At 43.5% G+C, this 23,566-nt stretch overlaps 1 protein-coding gene across 5 annotated transcripts in view; it reads left to right on the top strand.

Annotated features, from left to right (window-relative positions):
* Window positions 1-23,187, top strand: part of LOC120784705 (DENN domain-containing protein 4B-like) — a 59,356-nt gene extending 36,169 nt beyond the window's left edge. For all 5 annotated transcript variants that reach the window (XM_040118715.1, XM_040118718.1, XM_040118717.1 and 2 more), the window contains 22 exons: window positions 1,369-1,427; window positions 2,203-2,347; window positions 2,434-2,609; window positions 3,718-3,818; window positions 5,178-5,393; window positions 6,148-6,293; window positions 7,113-7,246; window positions 7,359-7,473; window positions 9,541-9,747; window positions 10,796-10,924; window positions 11,412-11,556; window positions 11,909-12,064; window positions 13,287-13,524; window positions 14,473-14,755; window positions 15,879-15,983; window positions 16,132-16,307; window positions 17,281-17,437; window positions 17,530-17,769; window positions 19,087-19,183; window positions 19,448-19,613; window positions 19,975-20,033; window positions 21,161-23,187. In XM_040118715.1, the coding sequence (XP_039974649.1) occupies window positions 1,369-1,427; window positions 2,203-2,347; window positions 2,434-2,609; window positions 3,718-3,818; window positions 5,178-5,393; window positions 6,148-6,293; window positions 7,113-7,246; window positions 7,359-7,473; window positions 9,541-9,747; window positions 10,796-10,924; window positions 11,412-11,556; window positions 11,909-12,064; window positions 13,287-13,524; window positions 14,473-14,755; window positions 15,879-15,983; window positions 16,132-16,307; window positions 17,281-17,437; window positions 17,530-17,769; window positions 19,087-19,183; window positions 19,448-19,613; window positions 19,975-20,033; window positions 21,161-21,306 (3,396 nt within the window). In that variant the 3' untranslated portion in view covers window positions 21,307-23,187. The remainder of the gene's footprint in view (window positions 1-1,368; window positions 1,428-2,202; window positions 2,348-2,433; window positions 2,610-3,717; window positions 3,819-5,177; window positions 5,394-6,147; window positions 6,294-7,112; window positions 7,247-7,358; window positions 7,474-9,540; window positions 9,748-10,795; window positions 10,925-11,411; window positions 11,557-11,908; window positions 12,065-13,286; window positions 13,525-14,472; window positions 14,756-15,878; window positions 15,984-16,131; window positions 16,308-17,280; window positions 17,438-17,529; window positions 17,770-19,086; window positions 19,184-19,447; window positions 19,614-19,974; window positions 20,034-21,160) is intronic.
* Window positions 23,188-23,566: the final 379 nt, after the last annotated feature.

Here is a 23,566-nt window from a genome sequence, read left to right on the forward strand (position 1 = left end):
AACTAAACAGAAAAGATAATTAATTTGACATAACACATGACAGGTGAACTGAGTAAAATTTTCATTCTTTTATTTTGACTTCAATCTTTCACATCCTCCTTCAACAGGATGTATGTGGCGACCTGGTTGAAGACTGAACTGGGTAAAAACGCCCAATCAGAATCAGTCCATTTATTGATTTTATTGATCGGTTCCAATCAGTGGGCAAATAATTCTTTCAATAATTCCTTTAACCTACATAGCAGAGATGCCATGCAGAATTTCATTGCGCCTGAGTATAATGACTATAAAGATCTGTTCTATTCTATTCTAAGAGATAATTCTCAGATGATCTATCAGGGGCTCAGATGTGATTTTACTCAGGTGATGGCTGAGCTTCCTGCAGGTGGATAATATTTTTATGGTATGGGGGACAATTGAGTTGGTAATTGTGTGTTTGCGTTTTATGTAATTTAATAAATAATGAATTGTCTAAATATTCCCTCTAAATGCTATTGTTTGCTTGTTTGAACCAAAAATCCCTGAAAATTTGAAGGAAAATTTTGGCCAGAATTCAGAGCAGTTATAATGTTTTACTCACCAACCTCAGCTTTGCTACCGAGTCAGTTAGTGAAAAGAGCACGAGAAGAAGGGCAGTCAGAGAAAATGTACGGGTTCCCTCAGGCATCAGGTCCATTGCTTTGAAAGTGAAAACACAGGTGGACATATCAGTTAAACCTTAAACACTAAACACATAGTAGAGCTCCCTGTTTCAGATCACCTGATAACAAACATTCAAGTTCACTTTCTCCTGTATTTCTGTTTTCACCTTCCAGGAATGACGTTAATGAGTAAAATCTCGTCATAACTGACTCCACTAATGGTCCAAACTGGGAAAACAAGTCACTGGTTCTAAATTTCAAAAAGATAATTGTTCTTTTTTTTAATTTCCTTTTTTAAAATTTTTCTTCTTTCTTCTAAAACTGCTTATAGGCTAAAACTAAATATCCCATCCCTTTGTTTGCGTGTGTGTGTGTGTGTGTGTCTGTGTGCGTGCTTGTGTCTGTGTGTGTGTGTGCGTGCTTGCGTCGTGTGTGTGTGTGTGTGTGTGTGTGTGTGTGTGTGTGTGTGTGTGTGTGTGTGTGTGTCTGTGTGTGTCTGTGTGCGTGTGTGTGTTGTGTGTGTGTGTGTGTGTGTGTGTGTGTGTGTGTGTGTGTGTGTGTGCGTGCTTGCGTCGTGTGTGTGTGTGTGTGTGTGTGTGTGTGTGTGTGTGTGTGTGTGTGTGTGTGTGTGTGTGTGTGTGTGTATAGGTGTGTGTGTCTGTGTATACGTGTGTGTGTGTGTGTACTCTAATACACACTAATGACCCTGACTTTGTGTTTTTTCCAGCTCTCTCCATATGACAACCTGCTGCTCTGCCAGCCGGTCTCCTCTCCTCTCCCACTCAGGTCAGTTTACTACTGCAGTGCTGCCGCAGGAACAGTAGTGTCATTAGTACATTAGATTACATTCGCTCAGCAGACTCTCTAGTCCAAAATGCTTTCACAGGAACAAGAGCTAAAGGTAAATCAAAAAAATTGGAAGTCCAACCCTCCCAAACAAACAACCAAGACTCTTTAAGGTTTTTTTTGGATACAGCAGAGTAAAGAGGCAGTAAAACCCGACAGCTAGGATGCACAACTCCCCTTATAACTTAAGATTTTGCCTCATAATTGTCAGATTCAAACATTTTCTTTTGTACCAAAAGTAAACACAGTGGTTGTTGTCAGTATATCTCCTAACAGCAAATGCAGCATAACTTTTCATGGTGCAGATTTGCCAAAATGTAAAGAAATACAGGCTAACGGATACTGTAATTGTAAATAGAAGTTCAGTGTTCAGACGTTCAGCAACTTTTAAATAAGATCATCACTTTTCATCAGATGTATTGTGCAGTGCAGAATAAATCCAGATGTGTTACTTTTACCTCAAGATGTCATGCTGAAGCCTGACACTTGAATGACACGCTGAAGTTGAGGGAAATGGCCAAGCCAGCTTTTCAGCTACAAAGCTTTTAATTAGACTTTACTTACTTTTTTGTAATAAGAGTTCAAACGCAATTCATTCTGTATTGTGTATTGATTTAGGTCCACGGTTAAACCATGATGATATTTTGTATATTTCATGTGCAGCAGGGTAACCTGTGTGTGTTTGTGTGTGTGTGTGTGTGTGTGTGTGAGACAGTGGTGCAAGCTTCCTGAAGCTGCTGCAGAACCTTGGCCCAGAAAACGCCTGCACGCTGCTGCTCGCTGTCCTCACCGAACACAAACTTCTGCTGCATTCGCTCCGGCCCGACGTCCTCACCTCCGTCAGCGAGGCCCTCGTCTCGGTAAGACTGAACAGGCGCATCCGTGTGGTCCAGGAGTGTTGCTCTGTGATGAGATCTGCATAATATTGTCCCTCTTGTCTCTCCAGATGAGTTTCCCCCTGCGCTGGCTCTGTCCCTACATCCCTCTGTGTCCGCTGCAGATGGCCGACGTGCTGCTGGCGCCGATGCCCTTCATCGTGGGCGTCCACTCCAGCTACTTCGACCTGTACGACCCCCCTACAGACGTGGTGTGTGTCGACCTGGACACCAACACCATCTTCCAGTACGTCCATCATTACACCGTCATTTCGGCACCATAGTTAATCTGATATCAGTTTTATTTTGCTTAATCACATCATGGACGGATTACGAGAAAAAGGTCCCCCAGCCCTCCTATATAATAATCAGTCAAAAAGGCACTGGTCCAGGGTTCCCCTGACCTCTCGGGCCCCTGGGCCTCTGCCCGGTTGGTCCCTCCGATAATTTATCCATCAACCACATGTGTATCCGGATGTAGAGTCGCCAAACGCACAGTGAATGAATCTGCGGGTCTGACAGCTCAGATCACCTCCGGAAGGTTAAAGTTATTGGCTGACATACTGAGATAAAATAAATATTAAAAATGCAAATTGCTCTAAATCAAATGTACTTTTTAATTTTCACTTAAACGTGATGGAGTCTGCAGTGTGACGCCAGAGTCATCATGGACTTCAGCCGAGATTTAATTATAGTCAGCTAATGAAATACTACATGTACAAAAGCAAATATCGATGGACTAACTAAATAGGTGCTTTCTGTGTTCTGCCCTATCAGTATGCAGAGAACAGTGTTTTAAAGCGGTGAATACAGATACAGGGCTGCAACTAACAATTATTTTCATCATTGATTAATCTGCTGATGATTTTCTTGATTAATTGATCAGTTGTTTTGTCTATAAAATGTCCGAAAATGGCAAAAAAGAAATGCCAATCACATTTCCCGGACCCCAGCGTGAAGTCTTCAGATGTGGATCAGCGGTCCAAAGCTCCCCAAAGTATTCTGTTTGTAATTGTACAAGAAAAACAAAATCCTTACCTTGGGGAAGTCGGAACGGGGGCATTTTTTTTGCCATTTCAGCTTTATAAATGACTCCTATGATTAATTGACTAATAATTTAAGCTCTATACTGATGTTAAATTAAAGCAGTTTATACACACTGGGAAATGCCTCGGACCTGTAACTGTGCACCTTCACAGAAAGCCTGTAATATAAATGTAAGATTACCGTCAAACTGTTTTTTCTGAAGTAAAATGACCCATACTGGTTTTGGCTGTTTGCTGTGATATTACTGTAGACTGCTGAAAGTCCATAGAACTGTCAGTCAGCGTATTGATTTTTCTCTCACGTCTCAGGTCAGAGGATAAGAAGCCGCTCTCATGGCGATCGTTGCCCAGGAAGCAGGGCAAGACTCTGTTCAACACCCTCAGCAACCTCCACAAGACCCTGGAGAAGAGTGAGTGCCGCCTCCCAACCGCCAGTCACGTGATTGATGGTTCCCATATTGTGCATTTATGAGCAGTATAAACATTTGATGAATAGTTTGTTGTTGACATAAATCTTTACTGATGTCTTTGTTACCAACTCTAATTCCCCCTGTGGACACACATTAGCGGAGGCTGCATGATAGACAGATGATGAACGACAACGTAGTAAAACACAGATGGAATAATGTAAAATATGTATGTAGAATTGTTCACAAATACTGTACATTAATAAACACTTAAGAATGTCCTTGTAGCAGCGTACTGCTACATTATACTGTGTTATAAACCATTTCTTAATGTCTGTATCGTGCTCATAAACACTAAAGTGTGGGACTTAAAGTGTTACCACATTAAATATATCAACAGTGGTGGAACAAGTACTCAGATCCTTTACTTAAGTAAAAGTACTGATACCACAGTTTCAAACATACTCTAAAGCACTTATTATGCTGAATGAAGGCTCCGTTGATGGTGTTGTAGTATATATACGTACATACATGCAGTATATTTTATAGGATTGTTTTACTGTTGCGTTAATGTGTAATTTGCCTTTTACTGTTGTAGTTGGTAGAGGTGGAACAAATTGTAACTATTCTATAGGCTGTTGGGCAGTTGAAACTGCAACCCCCCCATCACATGAGGACATTTCTGAATATAATTACTATTTTAAAACCTTATTGTCTTAAAACAGGTGAAAATAATCTGCCAGCGCAGTAGTACTACTGTACTGAGTTTTTACTTTAAATTTGTTTTTTTTAAACTGCACTGAAAAGGAGCCTGTAGCTTGAAATAAGACAGAATGAGTCAGGTCGATGCAGATTTAGAAATATGAAAAATTAAACTGCTTAATAAAATACTTGAAACTGGATTGAAAATAGGTTGGAATATTCTTACTGCAGTCAGTCAGTTTTTTTTCATTTTTTATTAAAGAAAACAAGACTTTAAGGACTCGATTACAGACTAAAATGACTGGATAAGAAGGAGATTTGATACACTGAAATATTTATTGCATTTTAGAAGCAGATTATATGTTTTGTATAAAAAATACTACAGAGTAACTAGTAGCCATTGCTGCCAAATAAATGAAGTGGAGTAAAATGTAAAATATTTACCTTTTTAAAATGAAGTAGAATTGAAGTAGAAGTATAAAGTAGCATGTAATGGAAGTACTCAAGTTAAGTACAGATGCCTCAAAATTGTACAGTTGTGCTTAATTGTGCTTAAGTAAACTTACCTGAGTAAATGTACTTAGTTACTTTCCACCACTGTACATCACACCTACACATCAATCATTGAATCTTGCACAGACTCACTTCTCCTCTTTGCAGTTTGCACACCCGGCCAGGAGGAGGCGACGCTGGAGTTCCTGCTGACCGACTACGATCAGATCTACAGGCGTCAGAAGCAGCTGGAGCTGGAGATCCAGGAGGTGTTTCTGCGCTTCATGAGCTGCCTGCTGCGAGGATACCGCACCTTCCTGCTGCCCATCACGCAGGCTCCGTCGGACACCACCACCGACTGCAGCTCCCTGTTCAACCTGCAGGGTGAGCACTGACAGAGGGAGCGTGTGTGTGTGTGTGCTAGCGCTGAAAAGAGTGGAAAAAAATAATTAATATTTCTAACAACACTTAAAGTCTAAAGCCTCGCTAGCGTCCTCTACAGGCTGCAAACTTCTTCAAAACCCGCAGTACTGAAGTGTGACAGAACACAAACAGACTTGTGTTTTATTTGTTCTTACAGCTTTACCACTAATGGAGCTAAAACACACACACACAAAAAAAAAACAAGTTGGTTTTTTTCTTTTTTTGAAAGGGTTCTTCCTCTTGGAAGCATGAATTTGATCAGTGAATTTTTCCTACCAATCTGAATGTTTGGATATGTCTCGTTTACAAGTGCAATTCTGTCCTGATGGTGGTGCTAGAGGAAAAGTCAGGGGTCATCAAAATTATGAGAATACAGCCTCTGGGGAACACGAATACGATCAAGGTGTTTCATGGATTTCTGGCCAGATTTTATTCAGATATCAAGGACCAAAGCTTCAGGGACGTCAACTAACCAGCATTGGCAAAGACTTTGGTAGCATGTGGTAACATCACCAGATTTCTTGCTTATTAAATTGCTGTCATGAGTAAATCTGATGTCCCAGTTTTACAATTTAATTGTAGTAGGAGGAACAGCACAGTCATTAAGTAATGTTCAGCATTCACCCGTTGAACCTGAATCAAAACACAGATTAAGACGAGGTTCAGACTCTGTGTCCAACCTGGATCGATTAGTCCGCTCCTCCTCCTCCTGCAGGTTTCCTGAAGTCTCGGGATCGAACGCAGCAGAAGTTTTACAACCAGCTGACGAGGACTCAGATGTTCACTCAGTTTATTGAGGAGTGCTCCTTCGTCAGCGACCGTCACGCCTGCCTGGAGTTCTTCGACGAGTGCGTCCAAAAGGTCGGAAGTACACCTGTTTATCACTCACCACTTTCTGCAGCGTCTTCACAATAGAGGCCGCCATCTGTTAAACTATGAAGCAGCTGACTGAAGTGTTGAAATTTGCTTTACCAGCAAACTAATCCTGCTCCTTTTTTTCTGGCTGCCCTCAGCCACTCGTGTTTTTAACACTACTTTAATGTGTCCCCTTTTTTTGTTGTTTTTTTCTGTTTAGGCTCATGACAGTTTTCAAAATATATAGAAAATCCATGTGTGCAATCGGTCTTATATTTAGACTTGGAGGGATATCTCTTCAGTACAACAGTTAGGGAAGCAGCTAGCAATTGTTTTCATTGTCACTTAATCTGCAGATATTTTTCTTGATTTAAAAACCGATTAATCACATTTTAGACCTTTTACCTGACAAACGGGGCGAAACTCCAGCGTATTGAATTCACAATTATACGACACAAAAAAACATAGCAGATCCTCACATTGTTGCATTTGTACTTTTGCTTGAAAAATGACTGAAACAATTCATCGATTATCAAAATTGTTGCAGATTAATTTTCTGTTTATTGACTAATTGATAAATTGATTAGTAATTTCAGCTATGTTTAAGTTCAGTGATGTTAAATGGATGTTTCCGTGTAAAAAATAGTCCCGTTTTGAACTTGTATGTAATGTAAGAATGGAATGAAAATTTTAATATTAACAAAAACTGCAGGGCATTTTTTTTGAAGGCCAAACCCAAGAGAAAGAATATCAGAATCTGTCGTTACTCCTGTTATTGAGAAGGAATGTCTAATCATTGTGTTTTCTGTTGACGTCTGTTACCAGGTGGACGTGGAGAAGCCGGAGGAGGTGAGGCTGATCGATCTGGATGAGACTCACAGTGGAGAACACACAGTCTTCATCATGCCTCCTGAAGAACCGCAGGAACCTGACGGGTCAGAGTGCCCTGCCCTCTACAGGTACAGCTTCACCCTGACCGATGATATAGACGCCTTCAGCTGCAACGCAGCATGTCCCTTTCTCATGTTATACGAGCTGACAGGAAGTTTGTTTTTCCTCTCACGTGTCCAGTTATGAAACCTTCCCCACCTTGAAGCCGGAGCTCTTCGACCAGCCACAGGACCAGCTCCGTGTCCCCGCTAAAGGCAGCGCCCCCAGCAGCCCTGCCCCTCGACGCACAAAACAGGTACAACAACACACAACATTTAAAAACATTCACGGCTTAGGCTGGAACAAGACATTAAACTTCATAAGTGGCTTATTTGGGACCCAAAATTCAAACCAGCAACTTCTGACATCCAACAGTGGAAAAGCACTGGCATAACTGTGCTCTGAACGTTAATTCATGGTAGAGAATTTACGAGCTTTTGCATATTAAAAAGGAATTTGAGCTTAAAAAGAAAGATTTAGATTTTTACAAGTCAGAGATTATTTTGTCTGTTATATTTGTTCAGGTAAAACGAGAATTAGAGTTAAATGTAGAAATATCAAAGGGAGGATTGGGAGTCTGTGCGTGATACAACACTCAATCTACAAACTCCAGGGAATGGAGGGAATGTAGTTTTTTCTTCTAAATTAAAAATCTCTGTACTCAGCAGCTGTGTCAGAGGAAAAGCTAGTCATTCCCATATTTTCAGGTCATGTGAAAAGATTACCATGTCATATTTAACCGTGGAAGACAGTTTTAGGTTATGAAACTCCTAAGAACAGTAGGCTATTGAATCTTGGAGTGATGACAGAAAAAGTTGTACTAAGAAGCGACTTGTATCTCTGTAAACTTCTAAACTTCTATCTGGTTGCCCGCAAAAAGAAGGGATAATTCAAAAGATTTATCATAAAGAGGAACCTCCCGGTCTCAAAACAACGGAACGCCATAGTGAGGGATACACTGTGGCTTCAGAAAGCATTCAGACCCCTTCGCTGTTTGCACACTTTATTGTGTTGTAGATTAAATTTTAAATGGACAACTTTGCCATTTTTCATTGCCATCGGTCTACAGATTGATGGGTAAAAAAAATGGGAAAACGAGAGTCTGATCCGTGCATCTCTAGACTCTCAACCTCTGAGTGGTTTTGCATTGTGACCCAGTTTTCCCTGAATGAAGAAAGGAACCTCATTAACAGTCTTACTGTGCATCATTTCATTTTAATGAAGCATTATCAATATTTCACCGATCATGCAATATTTAAAAGCCACAGGCTGTGTGGCTGTGAGTGGATTCGGGGTGAAAACGTCAACTACAGAAGTTATTTTCAGATCCCTGGAACAGAAGATGGAAAAAAAATAAATAAAAAAAGTTTCTTCATCGCAAGAAGATGCTGTGTGTGGCAACCAAGAGTTGACAATGCAGGGTATTTCTGTTACCGTGGTCTTTTAAACAACAGCAGATCCGTTTACAGATTGTACAAAATAAGAAATATGATCATGATAATGATGAAGTAGGACATTTTAAAATGTTCTTACAAGTGTTCTGAGAGTTATGTGTATAACTGTGGAAATGGCACCAGACTATTTACAGGTGTTTGACATAGGTACAACGCTAGGCATATTGAAAACTCCAAATTCTGTTTAAAATGTAAAGTTGTGGTGCTTTTGAATCCAAAGCACCTTCTCTTTTCAATCTGGATTTAGTTCTCTTCAGTGGGTGGGGGCCAAACTTTGGAGCAGCTACCAGATGACGTTTCAGTTAGTTTTTAAAAACGGGTGTGAAAACTTTGAAAGACATGCATGGGAAGAGCAGACATGGTGGAATGCATGTAAAATTTTATCAGCGTGGGACAACTTTTGGGCAGTAGTGTAGCGGAGTTGTTTACCATGATGTTGCCAGGGCCACTGTGGAAATACACTATTTTGACTTACAGTGTTTTTATCCTGTGTCGTGCTTCAGTTTTGCTTTGTGTGGTTTATTTTGTATGTCTGTTGTATCCATGTATTCCATGTTTTTTTTTCTCCTTCTCTCTTTTATTAATATTTGGACAGGTGTGTTATGTGGGGGTTAGCTTATGACAAAATAAAACCAAACCCAACCCAACCAAGATGTCAGGAAGTCCAGTTTAACCACATTATTTAAGATGCTTTGTTTAAAAACATTATATCTGATATTGCCAGTACATTTCGAGTGTTGAAGACCTTTTTACTCCAGACAGGATTGAACCTTTTCCAACGTTTTCTGCACCTTCCAGGAAACAAAGAAGGAATCTATCGTGTTCAAACCAACAGTATCTAATTAGATGCAATATTTTCCACCCACCAGGAGATTAAGTTGGCCCAGAAGCGGGCTCAGAAGTACGCGGCGGTCCCGGACATGTGGTCTAAGTGCCTGCTGGGTCACTGTTACGGCCTCTGGTTCATCTACCTGCCCACCTTCGTTCGAGCGGAGAGCGCCAAGGTTCGCGCCCTGCACACGGCCTACGACGTCCTCAAACACATGGAGAACCGCAAGGTGGTGCTGCCGGACGAGGTGAGCCACCGACGGGGTCGAAGGTCACTGCTGTAGCGACATGCTCGGGGTTGGTTGGTCTTGACTTGATTGCAGTTTGGTTCTGTAGTGGCTTGAATGTAAGATAGTGTTTTTGTTGCAAATGATTTTTTCTGTATTATATACAAGTGAGTGACGGACTTACAGAGGGAAAGGGCACAATGTAGTTGGTTTCTTAAAGTGCAGCACTGCGAAAAAGTTTTAGGCACTAACGGTAAAGTGAGGATGTTTTCAAAAATAAAGCCATGAATAGAATAGTTTTTATTTATCATTTACCTTCATATAAAGTGCAGCAAAGAGGGAAAAAAAAAAATTTGCTAAAATGAACCCCCTTTGCCCTTAAACCAGCACCAGTTCTCCTCAGTGCACCTGGACACAGTTTTTTCAGGTTCTTGGCATCTTGGAGAACCTGCCAGGGCTCTGTGGGGGGGCCCAGACCATCTGCTGCTGGACCCCTTGTTCTTCTAGTCTCTGAAGATAGTTCTTTATGACTCTGGTTGTGGGTTTGGACTTGTTGTCCTGCTGCAGGATGAATCTAATGAAAGATAGAGAGTCACAAGTTTAAAAAAAAACAGAGTTAAATGTGACCTGCTGGGTACAGGATTGGTTCTGTAGCCACAAGGCCACTTCTCTCCCGTATTTTAGTCCTTTTCCACTGCAGAAATTGAATCTGAAGTTATAAGTTAAGTTGCAAATCTTTGGTTTGAGAGTCTCCTTTGTGTTTCCATTGTATTTAACAAAAAGCGACGTTTCAGATGTTGGGTACACCATTAAAAAGGCGACATTGACTCTGCTGAGGCTGCAGCAAACCGGTTGGTGGTCCAGCCAAGTGTCAAACCCATTTGTAGTGTCACTTCTGCCAGGGCAGTCACCATTGACAGTTCTGCCAACAACCCCAAAGCTCGGGAACTCTTCTCTGAAGCAGCTGGAGAAGAGTGGAAACTAAAGCAGAACCCGTGACGCCGGAGGCTTGTTACTTAGAGAATCACAGTGAATGAGTATGTGATGTGTGTGTGCGCGTTTGTTTCAGGTGTGTTACCGGATCCTGATGCAGTTGTGTGGACAGTACGGCCAGCCGGTCCTCGCTGTTCGAGTCCTGCTGGAGATGAAGAAGGCGGGAATCACACCAAACACCATCACCTATGGATACTACAACAAGGTCCCAACACACACACAAAACACACGAAACCACCTCAATAAACTTCAATACCGTATCTTCAAAACTGTGTTACCCCTCGCTCACCTGCACCCGCTCCACAAACCACATTTCACGAGTTCTCCATGACCTTGGCTCCCTGTCAAATTCTGAATTAAAGGACCAGATTTAGAGGGATCTATTGGTTTCTTCTGTAGCCCAGAATGGACAAACCCAACATTGGCTGGCGATATGTTGAATATACTCGATGTATTGCGGCTTGTTCTACGTGGGATGTAGTAAACGACTGTATCGCGAACATGAATACATGAATGAATATAAACTATAACATATGTTTTGGTGCAGACGTATGTTGCAGGGACTAGAATCATCATATGGTGTGATTGTGAAGCGTTGATCGAGCAAGAAATGTCCAATGGATGGATACATGTTTCCAGTGACACAGAGGGAAATGTGATCAGTGGTTTAATCAGATGTCCTCGGTCCTCAGGCAGTGCTGGAGAGCAAGTGGCCCTCCACCAATCAGGGCGGACGTCTCCGCTGGGCCAAGCTGAGGAATGTCCTGTTGGCCGTGGCCCAGTTCAGGCAGCCAATCAAACGGCGTCAGAAGAGCGGCTCGGTGGGGTCGCGGGGAGGTCAGCACGATGTTGATGAATCGTTTTTTGCACAGTTTTTAGCATCAATGAATTATGACAAATCTCGAAGCCACGATGGCGACTGTGACTTTGAGTGTACAGTGAAGTTCAGCTGTTTTTTATATGATGCTCCAGATGGCATGAAGGACATTTTGTTGTCACGAACTCCAGAACAACGTGATCATTAACCCGATGTAGAGATAATGACGTAATTTGATATTTGGTGTTTTGCTGCATGTGGGAGAGAAAATTTAATTTGCTGAATGATAATGTAGCACTTTTTTTTAGATACACATTGTTAAAATAAAGATGAAATTATGATTTAGATTATTCTGTTTTTGAAATTCCCAAGAAGCGACGATGGACCCTGACCAGAGGCTCCGCCCCCACTCCACTCTGATTCGTCAGTCCAGTTGGAGCGGTCTGTCTGAAAGCTCCAGCCACGAGTCACTGACCGGCCCACTGGTGAAGAGCAGCAGTCTGAACAGCATGAAAACGTCCACCGACAGTAAGAAATACACTTTTTCTCTTCTCTTTTTTTTTCCACTTTATTTTTATTGATATTTTAAGTGGTGGACATGTGCAACATTTTTACTTGTACGAGTAAAGGGTCTTTCAGTGAGATATGTAATGGGTTAGATCTTATAGGCGTTGTATTCATAGTCCATTTTTTCCAGTATTTTAAATCCGGTCAGTTTCTCCATGCGGCTTATTTTGTTCATAGTTGCAGTCCAGTCCAGTCCTTCGTTGGAAGGTTTTGCCCGCAGCTGTTTCCGGGCAGTGGCTGTGTTGCTCGCAGCCAAGAGTATTTTAAACAAATATTCATCCTGGGACATTAGTTTTTCTGGGACTTGCCCAGGTATAATGTGACAAAAGAGCAATCAGCCTCTCTTCCAGAGATGTTCATTATCTCATTTATTTCCAGCTGAACTTTCTCCAAGACCTGGAGTTGGTAGTTTTAGTCTGGCTTTCCCATGTATCATTCCAGTCATTTCAAATAAAGGAGGTCCTGCACCTTTTTTTTTTTTTCCGCAACTAAATTTTTATTGATATTTTCAGTAACAAATTAATGGGTTTACATGGACAACATGTGGATTATATAGGATCCTTTATTGACATTTAATGGGTTATATCTTATAGACGGATACAGGATAAAGTTTATGGTCATTTTCCCAGTATTTAATATATTTCTCATATTGTACTCTCAAGATCAAGGTCTGCTAGTTCATACAGTTTATTTCACTGACAGCTGCAATCCAGTCGTCTTGCATTGGAGGTTTTTACCTGCAGCCAGTTCAGTGTGATGGCTTTCTTTGGCAGCCAAACGTATTTTAAACTGTGCCACCAGTTCATCGGCTGTTTTGCTCAGGTATAATGTGACAAAAGAGCAATCGACTTCTCTTGCAAGTATTTTATTCTCTCAATAAAATGTGAAAATGATCAGACGTTTTTTTTCCTCCACACTCCCTCTGGCGTTGGTTTGGAGCCTGAGAACCCCGCGGTGTATACGTTTCAACGTTGGAGTCACAAAATATCCAAAATATCCTGTATCTTAGAACAGGGAATTCTCACCACAACTTTGAATTTGTGTTCGTAGCTTTCCCATCTGTCATTCCACTCCAGGCCCAGTTTTCCCTCTCGTTTCCATTTGAAAAGGCCTGTGGAGTCATTTCTGTCCGGCAGGGTATTAACTCCTCTGACAGCTTCTGTATCTCCTCTCTGTCCCTCAGAGGTCAAACTCTGTAAGAAGACTCTGTTCCGTAACACTGGGACCAACGGCTGCAGTGACACCGTCTCCCGTAAGCCCCCCCTGGGACTCAAAGGCACCTACACCCCGCCTCCAGCGCCCCCCGGTGCCGTCCTGGTTCGGCGGAGTCAGGTCTGCCTTTCCAACTTCTACAAAGAGTATGCAGAGTCGGCCGACTCGGAGCCGGACTGTAGCTGTGAGCCTGCAGAGAGGGACGGCAGGTCAGTGAGGACGGAAAATGGCCTCGACGCTGGGTCCATCTGCTGAAATTATTCCTTTAAATGAACTTGTTTTGATGTGACGTTGTTGTATTTTGACCTGCAGCATTACTTAGCCTTGGATTTAGCCAAGGTTGTACTTTAAATGTTGCATGGTTTTGTACATCTTCTACCTTATTTCACATCTTTTAATGTACATTTTAGATGTTTTAACGGTTTTTTTCTCTTTACTCCTTTATAACCAGCTTTAGTTTTTCTGAAAGGTCCGACATAAATTGATGTAAATAAAGAAGCCTGTCTTCCAGAGACATAATTATTTTAAAGAAAAATCCTCCTACTTACAGAGGATAGTGGGGCTGAAGGATTTGAGGATATCCAATTGCGTTTTTCTTCTGCTCATTTATTTTTTTGTCATTTGCGATTGAGATTTCGAATACTTCATCTGGCCTGTAGCTGTGGTCTACATATTTTTGAATACGATATGTTTTTTCTAACGAAACGTAATAACAAACTTTCTTATAATTCGGATTAAATTAGGCACTTGCTTGTTGTGGTCTCCCGGGTGAAAAGTCAACTTCTATGTAAACTTAGCTAGTTTTTCTATATAATATTGCCTGCATTTAAAATCCTCGAGGGCCCCAGTTTAAAACGATCATGTGATGTACTCTAAAAGTTTGAAAGTAGATTTTTGACAAATCCGTCCTGGTCGCAAATAATGAACTGGCTCACTGCCAGTCTGAAACTGATGTGAGACCATCACCGAGTTCTGCTCTGTTGGGCTTTTTGAGCAGGAAAAGGATAGAGAGTGGTTCTCTTCTTCAGCAGAACCTTTTTGTACCGACGATGAAACCATAAAATCTACACAGGGCCTGTACCCTCTAATCCTGGCTCTGTAGCGTATTCTGGTTCTGTAGGCCTCACGTCATTCCTCTTCTCCCCTTTGGCCACCAGACCTGTGGGGGTGCGTGACACGGCCGGCAGAAACAAGGCCGTAGACGAGAACTACAACGACGTCTCTTCGCCGAGCCGAGGAGGTCTGGCAGGGAAACTCCAGCAGCTCCTCACGCCGACCAGACACCGCGTGTCGGTGCGACGAGCCGCCAGCGTGGACGACCGGCGGCCGGGAGGAGGAGGGATTGGACGAAGAGTGTCTGACCAGAGACAGTCCAGAAAAGCTCAAGTGGCTGAAACACTGCTGAAAGCCAAGGACAGGCTGGTCAACGCTACCTCAGAGGTTTGACTCTCAGTATCCAAATCAGCTTTATTCTGAAGTCAGGAGCTTTCCTTCATTACTCTCATTTACCGTTTACCTCAACTCTTAGAAACTGATTGTTCGGTAAAAGAGTAACATGTTCACACAGCTCAGGCAGATTTTAATACTTGGTGTCACCATTTAGATTTAGAGTTGAATCTCAAATTAAAAATCGACTCTTTAGGCCAAAGCATTCACTCGTGCCTTTAGTCCACCGAGCTGCAATAGCAGTCAAATCTGGCAGGTACCTGAAAAAATAAAGCAGAGAAATTTGATTTGAAAAAGTATTTGGAAGCGTGTCAGTCGTCTGTCTGTAACGAGATAACTGATGAATGACGAAATGATGGGAGGGATAATGTAAACACTGTAACTCTGAGATAAGATTTCTACAATACAAAATGAAAACACAGTATTCAGAACTCAAAGCAAAAACAGAAAAAACTTGCTGACAAAACTGAGAGCAGTTTTTCATGTCTCAGCAACTTTAAAACGAAAATCACGTGTTCAGATGTAAAAATAAAATAATGGTGCACAGATTTAAAAAAAACACCACGTTCACTTGCAGGAGTGCAGGTATTGCCTTGTGGACATGTGGTTGGAGTGAACTTTAGTGACCACCAGCACTGGCTGAAGCGTCTCAGGAAGCCGGCCGCGGTCTTTTGAAATGAAACCGACTGCCCTCGGTCAGAGTCTGCCGGAGGATGATAAAACATTAGACTCTAGGTGAAGGCCTCCAACGTGAGCCCAGGAGTCAAATCTTGCACATTGTATGAATCCTGTTATTTCCTCCTCTGTGAGATCTGCGGTGCTTGACTGTTGTCCGTCGGCAGCCCTTCACCATTGTTCTGTCTTTTCTCTTCCTTCAGCAAAGCAAAGAGGAACCGCGGCGTTAATGACAAAGTACAAGAATCAAATTTCAGAGTCTGTGAATCCGTTCAAAATCGTAGAAGATAAGAAATTAGGATTCTCATGTGTTTTTTTTTGTTTTTTTTCCACCACCACAAATGATCCTTAAACGGAATATTTTTGTCCGGTACTTTTCCTCTGTGGTGACATTTAGACGGTTATTTGTTAAATAATCAGGTTCCACGTCGTCTCTTCTCAGAGTTCCTTGTCTGTGGGAAGTGACCTCGACTTGACGGACATCCCCAGTCCAGCGTATCCTCTGCGCAGGTCCTGGGACGCCAATCAGGAGGGGGCGGGGCTGGAGGTAAGTGGATCATTTCTGGGAAATGACAGCGGCAGCTAGCATGGTTTGTTAGAATATGTCCCACATAGGTCTGTTGTCACCGTCCCCACCCCCTCAGCTCAGTGTTAATGTCACCGCTGACCCCTCCCTCCCCTCTCTGTGTGTCCAGGTGTTGATGTCCAGCTGCTCTCTGTGTCGCAGCTGTAACTCGTTGGTTTACGACGAGGAGATCATGGCCGGCTGGACGTCGGACGACTCCAACCTGAACTCGTCCTGCCCGTTCTGCTGCGCCTCCTTCGTCCCCTTCCTGAACGCTGAGATCTGTGACCTGGGACCCGTCGGCAGGTACAGATTTTCATCGCTGAAACCAATCTGTGGGTCCTACGTGCTGAAACTGGCACAGACCAAGCCCCCAGGACCAGCGCTGGGCTATTAGGGGATTTTGGTGTAGTGGACACGCTCTGTATTGCAGGATTGCGCGATGTAGACTGGCCCAGAAAGCCTTTTTTTTTTTTTCTCCATCCAAAATCATAACAAAAGGAGCAGTTGTAAAACAATGAATACATTATTCTAACTTTCACAAACAGCAAAATAACAGATCGTCCATTAAAAATAGGAAGGTCCAGAAGAGCCGGATCGGGGCTGTCCAAATCCACAACTCCTCAAGTCTTCAAGTTGCCTCATGGGGACTTTCTCCAGAATCCACGGAGTCCGACCGGGGGGCACTTTGAGGGTTATGCAGTGCAGACTTTATTCCATGAGCTCACGTTTCGTCAAAACTAAAACCAGTCGCATCGTTTATAAAGCTTCCAGGGACCCGGGTGTTCAAACTAAAATGTTACAGAGTTCTACATACACAATGTAGAAGAGTTGACTCAAGTAAAAATGTACAAGGAATATAGAAAAAATACTCTGTACAATGCGACAATAGAAAATTCAGAAGATTCCATCACTGTGACATTGTGAAGATAAAAGCGTTGTACAAAATATTAAGAGAAAAAATGAGCAAAACTTCAAAGATGCAGAAGATTAATAAAGTCCCTCGTGGCCCAGAACGCAGCCCAGACGTTGACAAGGTATAGGGGGCCAGAGGCCAGAGGGTCCCAGAGTCCATAAGACTGTCCCGAGGGTGGACCCCTGGTCTCAACCAAAGTCTCTTGATATAGGTAACAACACGTGCTTTCCTTTGGCGCCACCCAGAGGACAAACGTTAGTTGCCCCATTAGTGGTGAGGATCTAATAATATGGCTCATCCATATCGACAAGACAAGATCTCAACCAAAGTCCCTCCGTGTTAACGCCTCCTCTTTGTCCTCAGCGCGGAGCGCAGCAACTGGAACTTGGAGGACGAGGTGGAGAGCGCGGTGAGGCCCCCCAGTGGTCACGAGGCCTCCCTGCGGCACCAGTGTAACGGTCTGAGTGAAGACTCCAGCTCTGAGACCAGCAGCTACTCAGAGAACAGCAGAACCACCACGGTAACATTCTGGAAAGTTGTCTTGCTTGCGTTTTATTCCTGATCCTCCTGCCCCTCCCGCCTCACCTGACAGTGTCTTCCCCCCTCCCTCAGGGTTCGTCGTTGGGTGGGGCTCCTCAGGTGACGGTGGCTTACCTGAGTCCCCTGGTTCTGAGGAAGGAGCTGGAGAGTCTGCTGGAGAACGAGGGCGAGGCGGTCCTGGCTCAGCCTCAGTTCCTGGACAGCCACTCCATCATCTTCTGGAACCTGGTCTGGTACTTCCAGCGCCTCTGTCTGCCCAGTAACCTGCTGCAGCTGGTCAGAGCCTCGCCACTGGTCAGCCAGTTCACACAGGTGAAACACAGTCCGATGCTGCAGCCATCATGTTTCTAGAGGAAAGTTTGCTACCGCTGCAGACAGACGTTTCATTTCTCCGCTTTTTGAAATCAAAAATACAAAATAAAGATTTTTCATTAAGGGAAAAAGCTTTATTTTATTCTAAGTCACATCACAGAGCATTTTTATCCAAGTACAGTTCTTTCTGAGCAGTTTTTGGGAACATAAGCATCATGCATGTGTTGTTTATTGCCCTGAAAAGTTGGACTGATTATCGCCCCACACTTATTGATACTGGTACCAATAGCAATAGTTTGATTTAAATAATCAGTAAACAAAGCAAAACTTTGTCTTGATACTTTATACTGCTATAAAAAATCTGCCAAACTATAAAATAACAAAAAATTAAAATGACAAGATGCATTTTCTTTTCTTTTCTTCTTAGAGAAGGGTCTCATTAGGATTTTATAGCTACAGCCTGTTAATCAGTACTGCTTACTGGCTTTTATTGCTGACTGTGTAAGAGAGAGAGAAGAATTCACAGCTGGTTGGTCTCAACTTCAAAGTCCACAAGAGTTTGGGAGATCTTAAGTTCAAAGTGGCTAATGAGGCTAAACAGTTACATATAGTGAGATGTAGTTTTTAGCTTGTTCATAGCAGTTTAAAATTAGCTGTCTGTGTAAAACCAGACAGGCTGTGGAACAGAAACGCATCATTATGTAACGTGAAGGTCCAGAGCTTGGATTCCCAGCCGTGCTAAAAAGTTGAGCTCATTTCACTGTGGGGCACGTGGAGGGGGACTGCGGACAAAAACATCTTTGTTTGAAAGCGCCCTGAAAACACAGCTTTGAAGGATATGCTCACAATCTGAAAAGGATACCGAGTGGACAAACAGCAGCAAAAACAAAGTTTTCATCAGTGATTAATTACACAACCTCTTCCCCGAGTGTTTGCTTCTAACCGATATGAGCCAGAAGCAAGAGCTTTCTCTCTGACATTCCAGAAAGGTTGGAAAAACTCTCAGAAGCTGTAGAGCCACAGCTTCCAAGTTCTCTGTTGTATCCACCACAGCTCAAACCGCAGTTTAAATTCAAATGCTGAAGATCCACATTCATTAAATGTCAAGTTGGATATTGTAGTAGAATGACATCCAGATATGTCAAGTTTTTATTGAATAAATTCGATAAACCAGGACGAACAAAAACTGCAAACGCAGAAATCATATAAAAATCATAAATCATAATAAAAAAAAGTGAGGCAGAGTGAAATGAAAGACAATCGACGCACTGATCCTCAGACTCTCTCTCTTTCTCTAATGTGTTGCGTGTTTCCCAGTCGGAGAGTTCAGCAGTGAGGGTGAGGCTCCTCTGGGACACCCTGACCCCCGACACAGACCAGTGGCCCCCCCTCTACATCCTGTGGAGGATCCACAGTAAGACAAAGACACAGCGTACACACACTGAGACACAGGGACCGTCCTGTGACTGTTTGACCTTCAACTGATTCTGATGCATTTGCTATCGATTTGCATTGTTTAAAATTCATTGAAATTCAGGTGAAGTAAAAAGTTTTCGCTCGTGACAGGATACCAACGAAAGTACTGACCGAAACCTGTGTCAGGACCGGCAGTGCTAACAAGCCACGTGTCAATTATTTCAGTTTAATCTCTGCCCTGTGTTGTCGCTCCTTCCTGCAGGCGGCGTCCCGATGAGAAGCTACAGCTGGCGGAGACACAACCACCCGTTCACCCTGTCCTTCCTGGAGGAGGTGCTGCGCTGGGTCGGCATGAACGAGGTGCACAAAGCCGTCACGCTCTTCCTGGACACGCTGGCCAAACAGCCGGGATCACCCCGAATACAGAGGTCAGCTTCTAGATGTAAATGTTTACACTGCAGAGAGCAAAAATACGGGATCATTAGTGCCTTGTCATTCTCATATGGTGAGCGGCAGGAAACAAGGTAAATGTAGAGCTTAATGTTTGAGTGAGGTCCATAAAACCAAAATAAGTGTATGATGATTATGACAGTTCCCGGACTCGCAAGTTATTGGCCGAATAAATATGCTGTCGTTCCACAAAATTTAATAATTAAATGTCAAGTATCTTAAGTTAAGTTTTAGTGCAGTGAAAAATGTCCAGATTTCCAAGCGATATCGCAGAATATAACTGATTGGAGCTGTATGTGATTTGTTTGTGAATTTTGTTTTTGTTTCTGTGTTTGACAGGAGTTTGTACAGAGAGTTCCTCTTCCTCACACTGGCAGCTATGGGCAAAGACCACGTCGGTAAGACTGACTGATTCGCGCGGCTTTAATTTACGGTGCCGTACATTTTTCTGAAAATCAGCGTGAACACAATCGACACGAAAACGCACGTTAAAAGTGTTGGAAAGATTCTAATTTTTAGACAAAGCTCGGCCACTTCTGCCTTAAAACAGTGAAACTCCAGCAGACTTTGCTTTTTGCTTTGCTCACACTTCTTGTCAGCGTATTTTTGTGGGAGCTGCTATTTTAGCATTAAGCATCTGGTGACTGGATGAATCAGCCACATCTGAAAAGGTAATCCAGTTATATTACCAGAACGGTGGCCTTTCAAAGTCGAACTTCAGCTACGACCGTTAGTGACAGTGTTAACGAGGTTTAACGCGACGTCTTTGTGTCAGTACGTAATGTGAGAGTCTTCACAAATCGTCATGTTTATCTTTTATGTTTTTTATGTTGCTGGTCTCATGTTTTTGATCTTCTTTTCTGATGTTTTGTTGGTTTTATGAAGTGTGTAGAGCTACGAATATCAGTCAAGTGATTAGTCGATTGACAGAAAATTAACCGTCAACTATTTTGGTGCTCACATAATCGTTTAGTTATTTTTTTTTAAGGAAAAATGCCAGATGTGTTGGGTCCAGCTTGTTAAATGTCAACATTTAATGTTTTTCTTTCACCTGCTTTGGTTGGACAGAACGAGACATTTTAAGACGGGAAATTATTACCACTATTTTATAGACAAAACAAATAATCACCTAATCGAGAAAAATAATCAGCCAGATTAAACCATAACGAAATGCACGTGTGCCACTCGTGTTCTTGTCGCCCGTGTTGTTACTCCGGGCTGTTTATTTGTTTACTGTAGAACTGCAGTGCACAGAACATCTTGATATCTTTGAATCCCGAAAAGGGAGCAGATTTTGTTGGCTCACTGTATTTAACCCCCGCTGCCCGTCACCTCTGACGGTGTGGGTTTTATCCGAAAAGTTCAGTTCCTCATTTAATGGGAACATTGACTCTGTAACACTCGGCTGTGGTGGCGGCTGTGTGATTGACACCGATTATGCCGAACATCAGAAACATGCAACGTGTGTGGACAAATATAAACTTGATAACAATCCTTCTCTCTTTCTCTCTCTCTCTCTCTGCAGCTGCGTTCGATAAGAAGTACAAGGTGGCGTACTCTCGGCTCAGCAGTACTCTGGGTCGCGAGGATCTCCGAAAGAAGCGAGCTCAGCCCCCCAGCCCCAAAGCCATCGACTGCAGACGGAGCTTCCACCCGCCGCTCGAATGCTGATCGACCCGGGAACGAAACGTGCCACATGCTGATGACTCCTGCAGCATTCAGCCCCTCGAGGGGGGAAACGACAAACCCAGGATCCCTGCTGCCTTCACCTGCTTGTGTTCTTCACCTATCTGCTGCCCCCTGGTGGATGTCGGAGTGTCGCACTCCTTCCTGTCCTCTGTACCTCTGTCTGTCCCGTCGGTGTGAAACCCGCCGCTCTTTGTCTCCATTAAAGATCCTGAAAGTCGATCAAGCAGCGGACGGAGCTGAGCTTGACCGAAGCGCTCGAACGGAAATTCACGCTTTCCCCAACAAGCGTGATCTATGCATCCGTCGTGTCTGTGACGTGCAGTCATGCATCGTCTGAAGCCGATAAAAAGGGTTAGAAGCTCGGGTTTGTGCATGTCCAGAGGGATCAGCTGTGTTGGTGTAAAGCCCCCCCTCCCTCCCCGGTTTTAAAAATACACAACCAGATGATAAAAACTGCTTACTGCTGCCGGGGAAGCTTCTGAGGACTGGACTTCAACTACAGAGTTACAGGGTGGCAGATTCACGAGATCACGTGATCAAGAAGGACATTTAGGATTTTCTTAAGTAAAAGGTCAAATGAGGATGAAAAGGGCAGTGCCAGCATTTATAAAACACTCCAAACACGACCCGAAAAGAAGCTGCAGACTACGAGACGACTTCAACTCCTGGACGCTTGTTATCATTGCTTTATCTGTGTGTTTGTCTGGTTGTAAGCGTGATGGCAGTGTGCTTAGGTTTCTAAAAGGTAATAAGGTCAGGAACCGATGTCCGTGATCAGGCAGTCAAAGAAATGACCAGACAAGATGCTAAGATTCAGAAACTCCCTGAAACTTCATCGGGAGCGCCGACGATGTTCTCACTGCTCAGTGTCGAAAGTTTTGAATCTGTCTCCAAAATAAGTCAGAATCCACCAATCATGCAACGCCTGAGGGAGCTCGAGGAAACAGCCAAACCGCCGGCAGAGATTTTCAGACTCACGTCAAACCGCTGGTCATCTGATTGTCGGGAATCGTCTGAAGGGCAAAGACGGCTTTCATATGAAACTACCACACATGTTCAACTCACTCTGCCGTGACCGCAGTGGCCCGCCAACGTTGTGGACAGCGTTAAAGTAACATCAGAAAGGCCCCGCTGTCGTCCCTCAAATCAGGAGGCAAAGCCAAACAAGAAACGGAGGAGGCTTGTTTAGGATCATCCAGAACTCCAGCTCTCCGAAAGAGTCACTTCAGTTCCCCCCAAACCTTTGTTTAGAGGATTCACCTTTTCCAGAACGAGAAGGGTCACCCTGCTGCAGTACTTCGGCTCCTGTTGGTCTCTTAAAGCAGTTGTTTCTAACCTTTTTCAGCTTCCGAGCCCTCATCGCGGGTCGTCAGCAGTCCTCCAAACATCCTGAATTCTTTCATTCGCACCATTTTTACAGGCCAGAAGACAGAGATCTATTCCAGAGCCTCTGAATTACCTACCGGCCACCGCTCTCGCGGTTTTCACTGACTCAGAAAGTTCTGTCGTTTGGGCTCAGTGACGACTGTTTTCCTGGTTGGAAAACCAGCTGAGCCAGTCAGAGCCTCGTAGGCAGGGCTAAGAACGGGAACGTCATCTTCCTGTGACAGAGCAACAGAAACCACCATTAAAAAGGTGACGGCGAGATGAACGGATGAGCTGTTTCCAGCCGTACAGGTTCGGTAAAGTCCAATTACAGGCATCATTTTTCTTTAATTGAAATATTTAGTCGCTCGTTATTGCAGACATCAGTTAACTGGTCCTGGCAGCTTCCGTGTCGACTGAAGATTAAGTTGACGGGAAGGATCTGTCACTCGCTACTGATTGGTTAGAAGAAATCAACCCCCCTGCCAAACAGGTGTCGCCGGAGCAACGAACCGAAAACAAAACGGCAGTTCAGCCTGATCGTCAGACAGCCCGGTTAAGGAGTTCATCCTTAACACACAACGAAACAAGAAATCCCCTAAAGCTCTCGTCCCCTCTGCTCGGATCCGGATCTTCCGTAGGACCTGGCAGATCCACCTGGAGTTCAGGTCGCCTGGTCGCGTTGTCAGAGTTGAATCATGTCTGGATTTGGCTTCTCATCTCAAAATCGCGTTGTACGGGAGGATGCTGTTGACTCTCACTGGGGGTGATGGAGGGATGGAGGGGCCTTTAAGTCAGACGGGGTGACTCGGAGGAGTCTTGAATAACCTGCGTCTCATTTATCCCACAAAAAGGCTTCTAGCAGCCGGAGACATTA

This window comes from Xiphias gladius, chromosome 22 (assembly GCF_016859285.1).
Source record: "Xiphias gladius isolate SHS-SW01 ecotype Sanya breed wild chromosome 22, ASM1685928v1, whole genome shotgun sequence".
Lineage (NCBI taxonomy): Eukaryota > Metazoa > Chordata > Actinopteri > Istiophoriformes > Xiphiidae > Xiphias > Xiphias gladius.